Genomic DNA, 21,358 nt, shown 5'->3' with positions numbered 1-21,358 from the left:
AACAACAACAACAACAACAACAACAACAACAACAATATTGATCAAAGTAGTGCAGATTTTTGAAAACATAATTTACTGAAACCATGTCTCACAGTGAGCAGAGTATGATAATGGACATGTCTAACTTTGAATAGTTTTTCTTAACCACAAACTTTGTACGTAGATCATCAGAAAAAAGTACAATTTTAGCCTCACAACATATTTTGCACAGATTAATGTGCTTTATTATTCCTTTATTATTTATAACAATGGATTTCTTCTTTGCAATCATCCATGAAGGACATGTCTGAGATGTCCACACCCAGAAATTGTCCCTTAACCAAATTCTCCCACCTGAGGTCCAAACCTTATTTTGTTGGGCTTGAAGTTGTACTAAGTACCACTAAACTCAATGTTCAGGTAGAGAATAACATCATCTTCATAATAAACTGATTTTGTTTTGCACTTAGGATTAAATCATATTGTTTGTAAATAGTTTTAATCTTCCTATGTAATCAAAGTGCATTATAATGATATTATCATTTATGAATGGGGTTTTTATTTACCATATTTTCCGCACTATAAGGTGCACCGGATTATAAGGTGCACTGTCGGCCTTTCAGAAAATTGAAGGTTTTTAGGTGAGCCTTATAATGAGGAAAATACGGTAATTGTTGTTCAGTTTCTTGAGACGATGTTTTGCTGTGAAAATATACTTAAAATAATCCTTATTGAAATAAATGATAAAGTTTATATATTGATATGATTTTCCTTATCTGTGTACACCATGGCAGACAATGTGTTAGAAAGGCTAACATCCACTTTCACAAAAGAGGAAGGATAAACAGCACTTTGACCTAAAATTGACATTCAAACACAAAAGTCCCTCTTGTGATGTTTGTGATCTTTGCTATAAAAACTGCCATTGTTTTTTATTTGAGAACTAGTTGTTTTTAATACATCATTTATTATTTAAAAGCTCAAGCTTTTTCTGAGCTCTGTGTCATGTAGTGCAACTCCTACCTAAAGGAGCCCAGAATGACCATTAACTGCATGTTTAGTGATGAATAAGAAAACTTACAAAGATTTTGGCATGTTAAGAATACAGCAGCGACAACAGGGAAACCTGATGAGAGAACCAGTGGAGAACAATGAGGATAAAAAGGCCTAAAAACTCTGAGACTGACAGATAGAGGGAAGATGACAGATAATAAATAAAAGTAAGAGAGCAAGCCAGATGCAAAGTTTACAAATTAAATGGACTTTTAATGCAACTTTTGCTGAAAGTCTTTATTGGAGTAAATGAAATCCAACCATACCATTAAAACACTAAACCGACAGACAGACGTTCAGGGTTGAGTAAAAACTCTTCAGATTTGCACTCTGATGATCAAGGTCGCCATCGCCAACAAGACGACACACAGATAACGACCAAGTTGGAAACCTAGAAAATAAACTCCTCATTTCTATAAGAGAGCAGAAAATATGACAAGTGGTTGGATTTGTTTATATTTTATCCTGGTCACCAATAATACTTCAAAAATAATCACTGTTGTTTTTCTGCAGCTGTTGATGAAGCTGCTACATGCCACAAACACAATAAAACTAATCAGCTACAAGCAAATCAGTAAGATCAAAGTTTTTGTCATGAGTACTTTAGCAGTTTATATATGATTCATTTCATATCATGATACAAGTTTAATTATCAGTACTAACTGTTTTATTTCAACATTAGACAGTAAAAAAAAGTTAATTTGGATGTTTGAAAATAAATATTGATTTTGCTTTTGGTTAGATGAACCCCAAATTTAACTAACCCTTACAAAAATACAACAAATGTTCCTTAGATTGTAAAATGCCCTGTGTGTTTCTTATCTTCATAATCAAACTGTTATTCAACACATAGTGGATACAAGTGACATGTTACAAGGAAGTAATCAGTCAAACAGACTAAGAAAAGCAAATTCTATACCAAACTTCCTCTTTTGCAAATGAGGAAAAAAAAATACGCCACCTAGATTTCATACAACCTTAGCTTTTAAACAGAGAAGTTGCTCTTTTGGATCTTCTGCTCACCTGCTCAAATTCATATTCTCCTTAATTTGAAGCAATTTTGTTACAAGTGTTGATTCATTGGGTAAGAACATTTTATGAATTACATTTCTGTTGCAGTTATTAAAGTAATAAATTACTTTTTTTGCCATTAAAGAAACTGTGGAGATTATTGTAATAAATTATACTTGACGTTTTCTTGCATGTTTTTCATTTAGTTCAACCACTTCTGAGAAAGAGCCATTGATTTCCATCCTTTCTGACATACTACGGTCTGTATATTCTTGTTTATAATATGAAAGATTTAATTTGCTGCTAAATAATTTATCCAACACAACCTCTGATTTAAAAACTGAAAAATAATTTTCTGAGCTCTTTTCCACTTTGACAGACGAAGGACGACTATCAGTCTGATGGCGGCTCTGACTGAGAACATGCTGACAGTCAACATGTTACTGAGCCTCTTCTTTCTTCCAGGTGAGATGTTTGTTCACTTCCTTCCTTTTGGAGAAATTGAGACATTTCTAAAATATTTCATCTTGATCTTGTTTAAAGCCTCCACATGTATCATGATGCAGTTAATCTGGAGTTTGTGGATCATGAAGTTTTCCTGTTGGCAGATTTTGCTCTACATTGTGTTCATTATCAGTCTGCCTTACAGGTGCTTTGGCTAACGACTGTGGGATGAATATACCAGCCCTCTGGATCACTACACCGAATAACATGGAAGCTCTGACTGGATCTTGTTTGCAAATCCCATGTACCTATAACCCAACGGATCCTAAATATGACAGCAGTAAAACTATCTATGGAATTTGGATGAAAGGTGGTGTAAATTATCGCAATGAAAGAGATAAAGTTATTTTTGACAGCAGTGGGTCAATTAACATCTTTTCACTTATTATTACTGGAAACCTGAAAGAGAAAAACTGCACCACTCTGTTTCCTAATCTAACAACAAATCACACAGACAAATACTTCTTCAGAGTTGAGAACGGTGTCTACAAGGCATCAGCTTGTGCTGATCCTCTTCACATAACAGTAAGAGGTAAGAACATTTTTATTTTAATGTAGTGTAACATAGAACTGCTGTTATGATAGTGATGATTAATAATGTAAATTTAGTTGTAGTGCAACAAGATCACTTGACATTCCTCAAGTTTTTCCAAGTCTTTCAAATTGTTAACATGTGGTCTTTTAACTTAGTGTTGTTTGAAAATTTACTTTAATTGTTTCCTACAAAATACAACATATATATGTATTTGGGACAAATGTCTCTCAAAATGTATAATATTTTTGGGTTTTCTTCCACAAACGTATGACTGGTAAACTGACACATTTGAATTAATTAGAGGAACACATTTTGATCTGATTGGCCATAATAACAATCATTACATTTGGAGGATAGTTGGGGATGCTTACATCATCCTCACTGTCAACTATGGAAGTGGCAGCATCATGATGTGGGACTGCTTGCTGCAGGAGGAATTGGTACCATCATAAAACTCATGGCATCATGAGGAAAGAACACTATTAGCAAATATTGAAGCAACATCTGAAGACTTCAGCCTGGCAGTAAAACTTGGGCACTGATTGGTCCTCTAAATGGACAACATCCAAAGTGGTCATAATGTGGCTTAAAGACAACAAAGTCTGTGTTTTAGAGTGGCATCACAAAGCCCTGATCAAAGTCCTAAGGGAAAGATGTGGGAAGATCTGAAAAGACCAGTGAGTGAGGCTGCCTACAAACTGGACCCAGTTTAACCAGTTCAGTCAGGAGGAATGGACACCAGCAGTAAAATAATAGGAAAAGGTTGTGGAAGGAATCCCAAAACGGTTTGATCCAAGTCAAATATTTTAAAAGACAGTTATTTATGATACTGAGCAAATTTATGTAAACTTGTGAATATAAGTAAAGTTGGAAATAGAAATAATTTTGGTAATTATGGCTAATCTAAAACAACTGCAACAAAGGTTTCTCTGGATTTAGTCTCATACAGTCTGAAAAAAAGTGCATGTTTCTCTTTATTGTGTTTGTGAAAATATCTGGTGTCAACTGTGCATACATGTTTTCATGCGTGCACAAAATAATCATTTGTTTCCTTTTTGTCTTCAAATTTGTTAATGCAAGTGAGATAAATGTCAATGGATCACTGGTCAATTTGAGGACAACTGTGTTTGCTTATTTCTTTTTCTCGGATTAATTAAACTTATTGAAAAATATTTTAACAACCATTTGGTAGTTTTGGGCACTGGAAGTCTGCTTTGTTTATTAAAATGTGCGTCTTATTTGAAATTTTAGATTCTCCTTGGAGTCCCAGCATTAATGTTCCCTCTGACCTGAAGGAGCATCAGTCTGTCACTGTAACCTGCTCAGCTTTCACTCCCTGTCAAAACTCAACTCCTGAACTCACCTGGAATCTCCAACAAGACTCTCTCAGACAAACAGAGGAAAACACAAATGGAACCTTTTCAACTAAAATCCAGGAGAACATCACTCTGTCAGACACACATGATGGATACAACATCAGCTGTTCTGCCAGATATCCTGTGATTGGAGGAAACAAGACAGCAGAAACAGAAGTGACTCTCAGTGTTTCCTGTAAGTGATCCTGTCAGCAGGTCATGGTTCAGCTGTTTCTGATCAATAAAGTTCATGTGTGTCTCATTTTCCTCAGATGCTCCTAGAAACACCTCAGCATCCATCAGTCCATCAGGTTTGGTCTCAGCAGGTAGCTGGGTGGAGCTGAGCTGCTCCAGCAGAGCCAAACCTCCACCCAGCTTCACCTGGTTCAGGAACAGCGAACATGGAGACATTAATGTATCTATGGGGAAGGTTTACAGCTTCAATGTTACTGAGGGAGGAGAGTATTATTGTGTGGCTACAAACCGTCTGGGTAATGAAACGTCATCAGTTATACTAGTTATAACGAAAGGTAATTATTAAACTTAAAGTCTACTTTTAGAAATAGCTGCCTGTAATTGTTTGTAATATAGTTTTCTGTGTTCTTCCTGTAAGGTGTAAAACTGTTGGTGCCCGTCATCGTGGGGATTATTGTGGTCATCTGCTTTCTTGTTTTTCTGGTTGTGTTTGTTTGGTGAGTTTCACCCGTAAACATTTTGAGATGAAATGAAGGTCCAAACCTAAGTAGAATGCTCCACTGTAAACAGGACATCCATACAGTTTCAAATGTCTATCATTAGATAGGTAAGAGATTGGTTCAAAAAGTATTACATCAATTGTGAGTTATACAAGAAGGTCTGCAGGAGGATGTGTTTTGTTCCTTATTTGTTATTTTCAAACAGCTGGAAATGTTACATTTGGAAACCCTCCAGTCAATAAATTAATACATACATCAGCGAGCTCAAAATGGCAGACTGAAGTTTTACAGATGACATTATAGAGATGTATTCAGATTGTTTACAGAATTTAATCACTCTTGGTTGCAGGTTGTTGGAGTAGCCCTTATTTTTATTATTTATTTTTATTTATTCTGTACATCATTTCATTTGCTCGAGGAATTGCAAAAGTTTGGATTACCTTTTTAAATTTTACCCAGTTGCTATGATGCATACCTGTGGCAACAGGATATTGTTTTCACAAGTGGGAGCAATTATTACCACCTGAACAAGTCAAATTATACCTGAAATATAGACTCTATTCCCAGAGTTGTAAATGGAGGTTTTGTGAAGACAGAGCAGAATTTTACTTCTGATCTTTCCAGCCCCATTAAAACCAGATTTGTGCCACTTCTGTATGTGGTACTAGATGGGAAACATATAGTGTATAATGTAACATGTAGTTTTGAAAGAAACTGTTATCAGAACGGTCGTGCTACATTCATCCAAATTTGTGATCATTGCTGTGAAACGTGCATTATTATTCTGCAGCAGATGTGATAAGTCCAGACATAATCAGTAACTGGAAATTAAAATTAGGAAATTATGAAATAAGTCTGTATCACTGAAGCACATCACATAACAACTCCACCACTGTCCTGGCTCCGGCTACACATCCAAACTTCTCAACAGAAATTGCAGTCAATGTTCTGCAAAAGACCATTGCTATTGGTTCTTCTTCCTTTTTCTATTGACTTCATTTGTGTTATGATTTTGTGACAATACTGTTGACTCCCAGTGTTGTCACAAACATCGCTTCATAGACAACTGCATCCATGATTACTTCTCTAAACAGTGTGGTGCTGTGTGACATCTTTGTTCTTTTTCTGCGCAAGCGGGTCATTTTGGGAATCATCCACACAGAAGTCTGATTGCATCATTCAGTGAGTCGTATGAAGGACTATAAGAGAAATGGATTTCAGAAAAAAAAAGAAAAAAGTAAAAGGAAATAAGCATCAAAACTTGTAATATTAAGATAGCTTAAAATTTGCAGGACGGTAGCTCTCGAGGTCCAGACTTGGGCATCGTAGACCTAAAACAAAGACTCCAAAGTTTTCTGGAGCCTCCTTTAGGTGAACACAATAAAACACAGAGAATGGGGATTAATAGGAAGCTTGACCTTCCAGTGGCCAAGTATTTTGGTTCCACTCACACCTTGCACCACTCCCTAAACCACTGTGGATTATTCCTTTTCCACTGGTATTGTCACTGCTTATATAGCTATCCCCACATAAGACATACTGCTGCAATGCATCTTGGGAGCCTGTTTGGGATGAACAAGGTTGGAGCTGACACCATCAGCCCAATTGGTCCTCACCCTGTGCCCTTACAATACTGAAAGTACGGGGAATGTCCATTGACGCTCTTTTCATTGTTTTATGAAAATGACATTGTCCAAATTGTGACTGATCTGCCATGAAATCTGGCCCTTGGTGAAGATAGTTTTTGCCCTAGTGTTGGCCACACCCAACATCTTATTTGGTCCAAGAAACATAGAAACACTATGTCTTGAAAAAAAACAACAGCCAAAAAAAAAATATCTTTGATATAGCTCAACACTGTAAAAACCAAAACATCACAGAAACAGACTCATGAGTCTGAGTTAGTAGCCATTCCCCTTTCGTCTACAAATAAGTAACGGCAGTGAATTTTTAGCTTTAGAAAACCATAAAAAATTGTCATTCTTTGTAGGAAGAATAACAACAACAAAGCAGCTAGCATCCTTTTGTGCAATATCATTGTATTCAGGCTGATTAGTGAGACAACATTTGCTCCGCCATGAAACTGTACTACAAATTAAACTTGTTAAAAGCAACGTGAAAGAAACATTGTGCCTACTTTTGGTTTGTTTTAATTTTCTTAGTGTACGTTATAATCAGGTTTTATCTAAAACAAAAGCTTGAAAACGCGACAGTATTTCAAGCTAACCAGATGTAAATGGGATTGAATTATGGTAATCATCTTTTTCAAATGTTTTTTGCATACTAGTCTTGATTCTTGCTCTGTTTGTGCCATCACCTGAAACACAGCGCCATTATTCTGACAGCTCTCTAATGTCTTGCAGGTATTTTATGTTCAAATATTCAGCGGCACAAAAGACTCAGGTGGGGGAACGTTCATCCTTTGTACTCAGCACTGCTGTGAGATTCTGTTTGCATATTTGTTACCTCCTGAAATTTTATTTTTCCGCAGAGTCAAATGGACATAGATCTTGGTGTTCAGAATCCAGCATTTGAGCAAGAGGAAGAACTGCATTATGGGGAAGTCAAAGTAACCAGTAAGACACCTACAGTTTCACTTAAACCAGCGCAGGACAATGAGCAGCAGGAGACGGTGTACGCACAGGTCAACGTGTCAACGCCAGAAAACCCTCCAACACAGGCTGACGGCGGCCCAGAGAATTACTACACTGAAGTGAAGAAAAAATAGTCTTTGTTGTGAGATAAGAATTTTTTTCTTTTGTTTTTTCTCAGCTCAGAATTTCAAACAAATCTTTTTTTTTTTTTTTTTTTTTTTAAATCATGGCTATTCGGTAAAGTTTTTATTTTTTTTATTTTTTATATATCATAGCCCTAATGGACACTGCTTTGGCTAATTTTGAAAATGTTTAGCAAACTTATCTTCCCTAAATATTTTTTTTTCCAGTTGAATTGTAAAGCACTAATTTATGTGGCTGATTTGTAAACTTTCAATTGGATAAACTTCAAGATCTGAATTACTTTAGTTGACTTTTCAAAGTACTCACATTCGTACTTTGAAAGACGTTAAACTGGTTATTCAACAGTCTAGTTTCCTTTCCTCATTTTCTATCTCTTTTGTTCCTCCAATAACTTTATTTAAAATAAGAAAAATACAGGACCAAATAAAATGGATAAAAGAAACCAAAATCTAAACATAAATAAATAAAAATGCAAATTAATGTCAAAAGTATTGGTGTTCAAGGGTTGTGGTCTTTCAAGGGTTTTAACATTTAAACTTGATTTTAAAGACACTAGAGTCCTATATTTATTGAAAATAAGAAAATCTGAAATGAGGTTTTTTTTTGCAGATGTTTGGAGGCATGAATATGATATTTACCATAAATAACAAAAAAAGTAAACATTTAAAAAGTTTGTATCACTAAGGTCCCATTTTTCTATTCCAAATAAAACAGCCTTATTTGTTACTGTCCAGTTAGGTCAGGTTTTTATTAAAAGTAAAGAACTCTTGATGATCGGATCACTGAACTCAATGCTCAAGAAAACTGTCAGCAGTTTGCAGCTAAACTGCTTTTGACTAAGTTTCTTTTATAGCCAGGATTAAATCAAAAATATATGTAAATAGTTTTGTTCTGCCTATGTGGTTGAAATGTACTGGATATATTTGATTATATATTTCTGGATATTAATTTGATGTGTTTGTCATAATGTTTTGTGAGATGATAATTCTTGTAAATTTGTGCTTCATAAATTAAAACTCAATGCAACTAAATCAATTCTTCAGAGTCGGGTGGAATAAATGCAAATTAAAAATGATATTAACTTCTAAACTTCTAGCTTTTTTTTAACCCCACCCCTCCATCAGTTTCCCAGATTATTTCATATATTGCTTTTGATTTTGTTGAATGTTTGTCTGAAGTAAAACCCCAGATTCTCCATGGAGTCCCAGCATTAATGTTCCCTCTGACCTGAAGGAGCATCAGTCTGTCACTGTAACCTGCTCAGCTTTCACTCCCTGTCCACACTCACCTCCTGAACTCACCTGGAATCTCCAACAAAACTCTCTCAGACAAACAGAGAAAAACACAGATGGAACCTTTACAACTAAAATCCAGGAGAGCATCACTCTGTCAGACACACATGATGGATACAACATCAGATGTTCTGCCAGATATCCTGTGATTGGAGGAAACAAGACAGCAGAGACAGAAGTGACTCTCAGTGTTTCCTGTAAGTGATCCTGTCAGCAGATCATGGTTCAGCTGTTTCTGACCAATAAAGTTTATGTGTGTCTCATTTTCCTCAGATGCTCCTAGAAACACCTCAGCATTCATCAGTCCATCAGGTTTGGTGTCAGCAGGTGTCAACATTATGTTTCTTTGAAGCTTCTCTGTGGTTTTCTTCATCCTTTGAACATGGCAGTCCTAATATTCATCCCATGCATTGCCTAATAAATGCACTGTTCCTGGGTTTAAATATTAACAGGCTGTCCTCCTCTTTTACAATAAGAGGAAGGATAAATATCGCACCTGTAAAGTCTGACTAAACATTGACTTTGAAACTCAAGTTGCTTGTTGGATGTTTTGCTCACCGAGTGAAATTCTTAAACCAGATTCACATTTTTCTGAGTTTATCTGCACATTATTCAGGTAAGTATGCTGTTAAAATGAAAACGCTTTTGACAATGTGTTTTTCCTAAACCAGTATTTTTTCTTGCTATAAAATCTGTCATTGTTTTTATGTGAAAATAGTTGTTTTTAGTTATACATTCAATTTGTTATCAATAAGCTGTGCCGCAGTTGTTCATGTAGTTTAAGTTTGAAGATGGATCAAAATGTATGAAGGGTTGTCCAGGACGAGAACTCTGTTTTCTCTCACACACATTACTACGGACTCTCACACAAACACAAGAATTGCATTTACACACTATTTAAATATCACACACAGTGAAAGAGTACCTATGACCGCCGATGTTGTGACTATCTGTGCTATTAGAAATTTTCGAAAGGTAGCATCGACAGATAGACATGGCCGTCTAGATGCGCTGCGGTAGGAAAATCTGATGAGGAAGCACAGAAAGTCAGAACATCTGGGGTTAGAGGAGCTCTTTCATTTAAGGCAAGGGTCACACTGCTTGTTAAATTCGATGATGAGAAAATTCAATTAAAAATTGTGACTACTTATCTTAATCTGTCCTTAGTCAAATTGCAAATATTGTTAAAGTACGAGTGTCTCATTCATATACATGTAATGTCATTCATTCAGGCTAATTAGTTCACACACACACACACACGCACACACCCACGCACGCACACACATGCCTACAGTCCTGAGTTTAGTTTAAACAGTAAATGTGCATGTGATATTTTAATAGTGTATATCTGTAATTTTAGTCTTGTGTGTGTGTGTGAGAGAGAAAACATCATTTTTGTCCTAAACGGCCCCTTATAAAGCTGCAGAATGGAGCTTGAAGTGACCATAAAGTGCATGTTTAATGATAACAAAGGAAACCTACAAAGATCTTGGGAAGGTGAAAAGATAAAAGTTACAATGGCACAAATCATAGCAAAAACTGACAAAGAAACCAGTGCAACCAGTTTATTACCAGTGACTGGCTTATGCGCTCCAATTACCTCTTCTGGTCTTCCTGTTTTTCTCCACTCCTTTCTCACAGTGAAACAGAAACAGCTGAGGGACAAGTGCAGATGGAGGAGGATAAACCTAACAGATAAAAGGGGAAACTAAACCCACAGGGGATATAAATTAAAATATTAAATACTTATCTAACAGAACCCAAGCTGGAGCACAAAGGGGGAAGACAGATGAATAAATCAACTAAGATAGACTAAAATGTCAAGATCTCAGTAAATGCACAACAAAGAGGAAATCAGAATAGAAACCCTTGAGAAACTAAAGGTTCAAAAGCCTACACATCATGACATAAACAACAATTTCCTAAATAGGTTTTATTCAAATACGACATATTGGAAACGCTGAAATGCAGCAAGTGTTTTCATCTTTTTCCAGTCTGATTTCAGCTGTCTGAGAACATGCTGAGAGTCAACTTGATACTGAGTGTCGTCTTCCTTCCAGGTGAGATGTTTGTTCACTTCCTTTAATTTGGACACATCACATGAAACATTACTAGTCTGCTTGAAGGCTTCCCGTGTAAAAAAAAAAAAAAAAAAATGCTGCAACTCAACTGGGGTTTCTAGATGATGAAACTTATCTACAGTCAAATATTTTTTTATTATTGCTGTTCTTACAGGTGTCTTGACAAAATGCCCAAATCCAGTCCTTATTGCTAGCACACCTGGGCAGATTGAAGCACTGAATGGATCTTGTTTGCAAATCCCATGTAGCTTCAGTACGACGGATCGGAACTTTAACATCAATAAAGCGATTTATGGAATTTGGCTGAAGAAAGTGTCAAAATTTAATGCCAACCCAAGTCCCATTATTTTCAACAGCGATGGGTCGGTTAACAAATATTCACTGAGTATGACTGGAAACCTGAGAGAGAAAAACTGCACCACTCTGTTTCCTGATTTAAGAACCAGTTATACTGACAAATACTTCCTCCGAATTCAAAATGAGAAATTTAAGGCAACAGACGTCTGTAATCCTCTTCATATAACAGTCAAAGGTAAGACACTTTCTACCTGCTTACACTATGATACTGATGTGCAATGTTATTCAGAAATATTTACATCCTGATGTATTTAGGTTATTTTCATTCAATTGAGATGTTTTCTACAGATGGAAAGATGATAAAAACAAGACTTCTTTGTTTTTATTGACATTTCAAAAATGTCCATCTTGCAGGCCTTTAGTATTTGGTTACTTGAAGGAAAAAAATAATCTTCATTGGCTTTGCATTATATTACAATTACTTTTATGAGTTTTGACCAGCTGTTTTCACTTTCCATTGGGATATCGTCAATTTATTCCAAATATTTTTATGGATGAGCTCTCTCACAGATTCTCAGTGATAATTAAGTCAAGACTCTTCTAGACCCGCCATAAAACATTAAAATTATCTCCAATTATCTGGGCGTGCCGTGGTGGCGTAGGGGATAGCACGACCTTTGTTTGGAGGCCTTGAGTCCTCGACGTGGTTGTCGCGGGTTCGACTCCGGGACCCGACAATATTTGCCACATATATTCCTTTCCTGTTAGAGCTCACAAAAGACCCCCTGGAGGGGAAAAATATACATCTCCAGTTATCTGTTCTTAACTGAAATTATTGAAATAAGAGTCAATTAAAAAGAACGAGGAAAAATTTCATGAAATATTATGTACATATTTCTTGTTTGTCACATGTCGACTATGTTGAAAACCTGTTGAGTACCCTAGTACTCAACAGGTTGGAGTTATTCAGTGGACATATTTTACACATTTCACTTTTTAACCTGCTGGTTTTGTGTAAAACCCCAGATTCTCCATGGAGTCCCAGCATTAATGTTCCCTCTTACCTGAAGGAGCATCAGTCTGTCACTGTAACCTGCTCAGCTTTCACTCCCTGTCCACACTCACCTCCTGAACTCACCTGGAATCTCCAACAAGACTCTCTCAGACAAACAGAGAAAAACACAGATGGAACCTTTACAACTAAAATCCAGGAGAACATCACTCTGTCAGACACACATGATGGATACAACATCAGCTGTTTTGCCAGATATCCTGTGATTGGAGGAAACAAGACATCAGAGACAGAAGTGACTCTCAGTGTTTCCTGTAAGTGATCCTGTCAGCAGGTCATGGTTCAGCTGTTTCTGATCAATAAAGTTCATGTGTGTCTCATTGTCCTCAGATGCTCCTAGAAACACCTCAGCATCCATCAGTCCATCAGGTTTGGTGTCAGCAGGTAGCTGGGTGGAGCTGAGCTGCTCCAGCAGAGCCAAACCTCCACCCAGCTTCACCTGGTTCAAGAATAGTGAATATGGAAACATTAATGTATCTGTGGGGAAGGTTTACAGCTTCAATGTTACTGATGGAGGAGAGTATTACTGTGTGGCTACAAATGATCTGGGTAATGAAACATCATCCAGGCTCTGTGTTGGAATAAAAGGTAACTGTTTTCTTCTTCATGTTTCAATTTCATTTCAAATGTTTGTTTTCTATTAAAATGTGAGGTGCTAAGTGGAAAAAACAAATTCACATGACCAGAGTTTCTTTTGACCAACAAGCAGCTGTATAACATATAGGTCTGCTTGCACCGATTGTTTGCATATTTTTGTAAAATGTGTTTTAACTTAAAACTCCAGGATCTCCATGGAGTCCCATCATTAATATTTCTGGTGGTGACCTGAAGGAGAATCAGTCTGTCACTGTAACCTGCTCAGCTTTCACTCCCTGTCCACACTCACCTCCTGAACTCACCTGGAATCTCCAACAAGACTCTCCCAGACAAACAGAGAAAAACACAGATGGAACCTTTGCAACTAAAATCCAGGAGAACATCACTCTGTCAGACACACATGATGGATACAACATCAGATGTTCTGCCAGATATCCTGTGATTGGAGGAAACAAGACAGCAGAGACAGAAGTGACTCTCAGTGTTTCCTGTAAGTGATCCTGTCAGCAGATCATGGTTCAGCTGTTTCTGATCAATAAAGTTCTTGTATTTCTCATTTTCCTCAGATGCTCCTAAAGACACCTCAGCATCCATCAGTCCATCAGCAGGTAGCTGGGTGGACCTGAGTTGCTCCAGCAGAGCCAAGCCTCCCATTACCAGCTTCACCTGGTTTAAGAACAGTGCAGAAGGAGCCATTAAGTTATCTGAGGGCCAGGTTCATAGATTCAGTGCCATAGAGGGAGGTGAATATTATTGTATGGCCATAAATGATCAGGGAAATCAAACATGTCCAGTTATCCTTGTTATTGTCACTGGTAAGTTGGTTATTATATTGTGTCTTCTGTTCTCCATCATACAGATAATCTCTCTAAACTCAGAACATTTTGTGTGTTTCATTAAGGTTTGCCATTTAACCCTCTTTATTGGGGAATCATTCCAGTAGGATGCATTGTGTTCATCTGTCTCTTTGCTGGTTTTTGGTGAGTATCAGAAATTAAATTTGTGAGAAGCTAAACCCAGGTTACCCTATACAAGTGTATTTCTTCTCACTGCAGTGGGATTTTGTCCCTACTGGGAGATATAAAGGCTGAGAGATGATCTTTTTGCTGCATGAAGGGTGCTTGAAACTATTTGCAAACCAAATCAAATTTTTGAGATCATTACACATCCTCTCCAGTAATTAGATAATTTACACTTGAACATAATTTTAAACTTTTGTAGGTAAGAATTAACGGTATAAAAAAATACTTTGGAGAGTCTAAACATGAGGAAACTAAGGAGACACTTTCAAACCGGAAGTCTTGTTTTGTTTTTCATTTTGCTGTACTGCTGTTCTGAATAGTGCAGGTGTACAGGGATCAAAATTGCAAAATTCACTGTGTTCCACCATTTAAGGACAGAGTACATTTTTTATGCTATGAGATGCTTATTGTTGACTTATTATTCGGAATTACAGATTAACCAACAATCCAACCCCATATTATATTTCAAGGCTGGCTGAGTGTCTCCAATATATTGGATAATTATTATCTGAATAATTCAGAGAATGAGCCATGACTTCGGGTTCGGCATACAGTCATGGTACACATCTACAGCATAAAACTTCAATCATGCAGTGGTGTTATTATTATTATTATTATTATTATTATTATTATTATTATTATTATTATTATTATTATTATTATTATTTGCTTATCCAAACAATGTAGGGTAGGAAAGCTTATCTGGAGATCAATTTGTATATTGTACTGTTGTATCAAAGCCATAGTAAAATGACTTGTAAATTTCTTTCCTATGTCATTGAAATAAAAGTCAGTAATGCAATGACATGAATAGGGCATTGAGGCAAGAGGAAGATATTGCACAACAGAGTTCTTGTTACTGAAATGTTGGCACTTCAGCTACAGCATGAATAACTTTGTATCTTTGCTGGCAGCCCCTTCTCAAAATACTGTACTGCTCTTGATTTGTATTTACATTTTATGGTTGAGTCAGTGTTACTGAAACTGACTCATCTTTCTATGAGACACTGCATGATTCTGGTAGAAAAAGTCATTGACTTAGTATTTGAATCTTAACATTTTTTTTTACTTTATATTGTAATATTCTTTAACATCCTGTAAAGTAATTTTGATTGTCTTGAATATGTGGGACGCCATATAAATAATCTTCCCTTGCCTTGTTATCTATGTCTGCCAGGTACTTTAACTCCAAATACCAAGCTCCCAAACTGACTGAGGTGAGTAAAAATTACAGTTGTATCTACAGAACTGCAATCAGTTTTTACTTGTACATTCTTTTTCACATCCTCTGCATAAGCGTTGTTTGTTCTTCAGGGTCAAAATAGTGAAGTCCAAATGTCAGCCTCTAAACCAGAGCAACAATTGCATTATGGAGAAATAACATTTTGCAGAAAGACACCTGAAACTTCCTCCAAACTGGTGCAGCACGATGAACAGACTGTGTACGCGGAGGTAAAATTGTCACAGTGAGGAAATGAAAGAATAACCTCTGATGTGTGATAGCAAACATCTAAGTTTTGTCTATGTCAGGGGAAAGATTATGATAAAGATGGAGAGCCTGTACCTCAAGACCTTGTCACCCTCCAATGCGTAGGCTTCTGTCAGTTATTAGGAATGAATGAAATCGATTGAAAGATTTTCTATGATATTTTGTAATATCTATTGGAATAACAACAAAAGTGACGAGAAAAAAAGATTTAATTTCAATCTGCTTTGGTAAAAGACTATGGCTGTGAGTGAATGTCCCCGCAGTCAAAAGCTGCACAATCTGGTTGTAATGCAGAGCAATATTGCAATGCCAAAACTAAATATATCAGCACAGACACCTCATGCCAATATAACCATAATCAATTAAATTATACCTACAAAAGTTGTTCTTTTTCTCTGAGACGTTGAATCTCTGAATGCGCTTTGTTTAACATGTACAGCTTTTCGGGTTAGGTTTTATTTTTGCTGATGATCCATGTGTTGTATGCCAATGCATGTTTTTTAATCAAACCTGTGGTTTTCTAGTAACATTAGAAAACTTGAAGTGATTAAAAAGAAATCCTGTGATTTTTCTAGGAACACTTGAAAATCACTTCCCATTTCTGTAGAGACTAGTGAATATTCACAAGTTGTGGTCACGTTGTGCTTTTGTAAAGGACAATGCATTAGTTCTCTGCAATATAAACAAGCTACAAGCTAATATTTTTTGTTCTATCAGGAAGACTTGCCTTCCCTTTTCAGAGGTTCAGTGAATGACACATGATTTCAAAACTCAGTAAACGCACATATAAGGAAGTAAAGTTTTTTTGTTTTATTCTGAAGCTCAGAAAATTATTGTTTGCGATATGTTCACCTGTTGCCAGTAAAATAATTAGCACATTTTTCCAGAATTTAAACTTATATTACTCAGTTTGTGCTTTTCTCCTGTTTTTCCCTTGTAAAATAACGTGCTTTAGCATTCGTTGGGTAAGTGTGCCACTGTGTGTTTTTTAATCAAAGCTGGTGGGAAAATATAACTTCTGTAATCTTTTTTTAAAAAAAATATTGCCTCATAAATCAGCTAGGACAATTATTCTTCAATTATTATTTTTAATTTTTCCTTGACTTATGTAACATGTTAAATGCTTATTATGTCAAATAAATCCATTATAAAATTTTCTCTGTTTTCATTATCATTCCAATTTTCTTTTTTATGTCAACAGACTCATGTCACTATTGTATAATGACTCATGTCTCATTAAGGTTGATTTATGTTCAAATAGAACTGCGGTTCTAAGAACATATAAGGCATAACATTATGACCACTGAAAAGAATAACACTAATCTCTTCATCATGGCGTCTAACAGCGGGTGAAATATATGAAACATTTGTTCTTAAAGTTGACGTCTTAGAAGAAAGAATAACAGAAAAGCATAAGATTTGGCATGGAATGCATTGTGATGGTTTGACATGTGGGTCAGATTATCTTCAAAACTGGAGCTTTTTTTTTTTTTTTGCTTTTTTTTTGGGTGTTTCTAGCCAATACGTATCACAATCTGTCCAAAGAAAGAACAAAGATAAACTGGGGACACAGAAATGGGCAGCCAAGACTCATGGAGTACAAATGTTATTCTTTTTGGCCTCTTCCTACAAATACCCTCCGGTAGCTGAAGTTCAAGAGTTCATCATGCGTGATAACAGAAGTAGTTTTGGTCTTGTTTACTTTGCCCATTGGTTTCTGCTTATTTGCATGAAAAGCAACCACATGAAGCTACCATTGTTGTTGTGCACTTACACAAAGCTGCCCAGCAACACGGTTCACACTGGATGAAGCGCTCATGTCTTTAGCTAATAGAGACTTGAAACGGTGGTCGGAAGGAGTTGAGTTTGATTTAGATCTTTTTTGTCTAAGCATCCGGAGAGGAAGACATGCCGACATGCCAAGCTGCAGTTTGTGGAGGTTTGTGCGCACAAGTCTTAGTTTTTGCAGATGCTTATGAATCTCAGATTGCTTAAAGTTAGATTATTATAACATTCAGCATCCTCTCAATTAAAAAGAAATAAAAAATTATGGAGTGCTGAGATGAGGGGAGGAAATCTATATCACCCTCAACATTTATAGGAACTCCCAGTAAAGACTTGCTATAAAGTCTTAAAGGGACGGGAGTATTATGTATTTCCCAGGCACACAGTGCCAGTTTATTGCATAATCAAGTGACTATGTTGTTACAAAAAAGCTGTACATATCAAAAGTGACGAAAAACAAATTTGTGTATTGCAGGCATTTCGGACACCATTAAATTGGTCTTTGTCTCTTTAAGAGTCTCCTACTGTTTTCAATAATCCGTCTTTAGTACGTCATTACAGCAATCCTCCTCCAAGTGTTGAGTCACATCCAAATGGTTCCCACGGGAGGTTCAAGGATTCCTCGAACATGCATGAAAACGTCTAAGCCACACTCCAGGTATGTTTTTGACGAAAGGAATAACATTATAACTTGAAGTAAAGCACCAACAAAGTAAATTTTGTATAATTAATCCTTTTAAAACAAAGGGTGTTTATGGAGACACATTGACCACTGGGTGTGGCCACTGTTAGAGTTTTCTCTCAACATGTTTGTCTTTTTCCTTCTTGCATATCAACCTTTCCAGCCACCTCTTGTGCTTGGTGAATATATACACATGAATTCTCATCTAGCTTCTTTTGCTGGCTTTTGCTTTTCCAGGAGCCTTTATTCTGGAAGCTTTTGCTTCCAGATTAAGCCTATGTCCAGATGTCAATCCATACTGTATGTCACCTACAAAGTTGATATGTAAAAGACAAGAACAGTGCACACTGGTAGTTCATCAGCACAGTGCATCAGCAGCAGACTGCAGGGCAACGTACTCATCATGTCTGATCCAGCATGCCATGACCGCACACACCCAGATTACTCATCAGATCTGCGTCTCTGCTCATAGCAACCTCTAGGGGGCGGAAGACTCAAACAGTGTGTGTGGGGAGTTCAGTGTCAAGATCCTCCTTCCTACAGTGTTTTAATTTAATGCTGCTTTACGACAGAATAATATGAAACCAGCTAAGCCGTTAGAGTTGAAACATAGCTCAGTTTCTGTGGGGTTTTTATTAATGAAAAGTTCTGCTTTGGTCCCTAAACTACAACACTGCCCAGATCAAAGAGGAACACGGATGTGCAGAGATCTTAAAGAATATTTTAAGAACAAAGACATCAAGAAAATGTATATAACTTTCATGAGGGAAAGGCTTTTAATGTACTAGCATAGATCATTGTTCGTAGGATTTGAACCTTCGCAGGGAGAACCCAAATCATCGCCTTAACCTCTCGACCACAATAAACCACGTATTTGCAGGGTTGAGACACCGGATGAAATTTCATGAACCTTTTTACAATTTACACTCTCTCTAAAAAAAATCTCTTATATATTCCTTTTTTAGGTTCTGGTGCCCTTCATTTGATAGTTAATTGACTGGAAAGTAGGTAATGAGAGAAGAGAAAGACATGCAGCAACGGTCGCCAGGCCGGGACTCGAACCTGCGACAGCCATGTTGAGGACTAGTGATTAAAATGAAAGTGATTCTCAACACATTGTGACACCTATTAGTGGGTGGAATATTTTTAACACCTGGTGAACTGTGCTGCATTATTAACTATGCAGATTTTAAGTGAGATGCACTCCTGTGAAGCAATAAGCATTTCCTAATACGAGAACTGTCAACATAAGATATGTTATAAACACATGCCTATATGTTTGTGGGTTGAGGAGGCCTTAAACATCAAGCATCCTCTTTTAAAGGAGGAAGGACCCATATATGTGAAGCTTTGAATAAATGCTTCCTTTATTAAAGCTTCTAGACCTGTTGCTGAAGAACTGACTGTGTCACGTTGCCAGGTTTAAACTCACATTTTGCTTTAAATTTGGATTAATTTGGTAAGTATGTTGCATTTTCATGACACATTTTTATTTATTTATTCATTTTTGCTAATGAATTGATGTAGTTGTACCTGGAATAATTTTATTGAAATCTTCAGCTTAGATTCTTAACTTCTAAAAGTAACATTTTATTCTTAAAAGTCGAGCTTAATATCCTTAAAAGTACAAACAGATGAAGAAGGAGTAGACTGATGGCTGCTGTCTGAGAATCTGACAGTCAACTTACTGTGTTTTCTTTTCCAGGTGAGATTTTGCTTTTCTTGTTTGGAGAAATCATGAATCGTTTAATAGTCTGAAATATTGATCCTGATAATGTTTAAAGGCTTAACTGAGGTTAGAAGAAAGATTTTTTTCTCAGATTTTATCCACATGATTTTTTTGTTTCTGTTTTACAGGTGTTGTGGCCACAACAAACCTTCGATTACTACCTCAAAGGAGATAGAAGCACTAAGTGGATCTTGTTTGCATATCCCCTGTACATTTGAAACAATCACAGGGGATGCTAGTTTTAACAATACTATTGAAATCATTGGACTTTGGTATAAAACTGATCATAGCCAGGAAACTAAAGTAGCTTTTGGCAACAGCAAATCAGTCAATGCCTATCCAATGAAAATAACTGGAAACCTCAAGAAAAATGACTGCACAACTCTATTTTCTTATTTAAACACCAACCATGAAGGTCAATACTTATTCAGAATAGAGAACGGCCCATTTAAGGCATCAGCTGATCCTGTTCAAATAAACGTTAAAGGTAAGAACTTTTTCTTCTTCACTCCATTAATTTAGAATAACAGAAATCACATTTTAAGCATTTGACTTTTCACATGTCTATTTTCTGATCATCTGTTGTTTGCAGTAGGATGCCCAGATAATAAAAAATACAATTTTAAGGATTTTCTTGTTTTTAATGCTCAAACACTGAGAATAATATTTTCTTTTATTGTTTGTTTCTCAGAAAAAAAAGGTACATCTGCTGAGCTTTAACTCATTCTTACACAGGATTAAAATGTTGTTGGAAAAAATGATAGAAGAAAAACACTTTCAACTTCTTCTTTATTGTCAGTATTATTATTCCTAGAAAAATGTCATTTTTCAACACTACGGCTCCATGTTTTGCAGACATAAAATAAATCATCATTTAATTTGAGTTATAGATGCACCATTTTAAGCTGCAATGTTTATTGGCTCAGTTTTAGTGGTTGTAGAAAATCAAGATGAAAATGATTTTAGCCCATTTGAGAGACCATCACACTATTTATCATTCATTCGTTTTTATTTAGGCATGAACATAAAAAAATGCTTCAGATAAGTAACCCATGGTGAATATTGAACTAATGTGATACCTTTGAGAAATAATCAAATCCCAAAGTCAGCATTTTAATCACATCTTGAATTAATTTCAATATAAATTAATGTAAGAGGAAAAAAAGTAATTTTTTGTTTAGAACCAGAGTGTGTTCACTTGCTTGCATACATACAATATCACATTGTAAACCTAAAATTTAATCATGTCTCTGATGGAATTTCAGATTCTGCAAACCAAACATTATTTCAGGTGATCAAACAAATCTGAAGGATCAGTCTGTCACTGTAACCTGCTCAGCTTTCACTCTGTCCACACTCACCTCTGAACTCACCTGGAATCTCCAACAAGACTCTCTCAGACAAACAGAGAAACACAGACGGAACCTTTACAACTAAAATCC

The 21,358-nt window shown here is 36.2% G+C and overlaps 2 protein-coding genes across 2 annotated transcripts; both read left to right on the top strand.

Moving 5' to 3' along the window:
* Window positions 1-2,242: 2,242 nt before the first annotated feature.
* LOC122824006 (myeloid cell surface antigen CD33-like) lies at window positions 2,243-7,944 on the top strand. The gene is made up of 8 exons (XM_044104148.1): window positions 2,243-2,303; window positions 2,423-2,508; window positions 2,693-3,079; window positions 4,334-4,633; window positions 4,710-4,967; window positions 5,051-5,129; window positions 7,496-7,535; window positions 7,624-7,944. Exons 2-8 carry the CDS (start codon window positions 2,445-2,447, stop codon window positions 7,858-7,860), a joined length of 1,365 nt encoding a protein of 454 aa, XP_043960083.1. The 5' UTR covers window positions 2,243-2,303; window positions 2,423-2,444; the 3' UTR covers window positions 7,861-7,944.
* A 4,514-nt stretch (window positions 7,945-12,458) lies between these two features.
* On the top strand, window positions 12,459-16,712 carry LOC122824674 (hemicentin-1-like). The gene is made up of 8 exons (XM_044105535.1): window positions 12,459-12,471; window positions 12,567-12,866; window positions 12,943-13,200; window positions 13,397-13,699; window positions 13,776-14,024; window positions 14,111-14,189; window positions 15,409-15,448; window positions 15,546-16,712. The coding sequence occupies exons 1-8, from the start codon at window positions 12,459-12,461 to the stop codon at window positions 15,699-15,701; spliced, it is 1,398 nt and encodes a 465-aa protein (XP_043961470.1). The 3' UTR covers window positions 15,702-16,712.
* The last annotated feature ends 4,646 nt before the right edge of the window (window positions 16,713-21,358 follow it).

The sequence above is a fragment of the Gambusia affinis genome, linkage group LG21 (genome assembly GCF_019740435.1).
Source record: "Gambusia affinis linkage group LG21, SWU_Gaff_1.0, whole genome shotgun sequence".
Lineage (NCBI taxonomy): Eukaryota > Metazoa > Chordata > Actinopteri > Cyprinodontiformes > Poeciliidae > Gambusia > Gambusia affinis.
The sequence above is the reverse complement of the archived record's forward strand: the minus strand, read 5'-3'. Positions and strand labels throughout refer to the sequence as shown.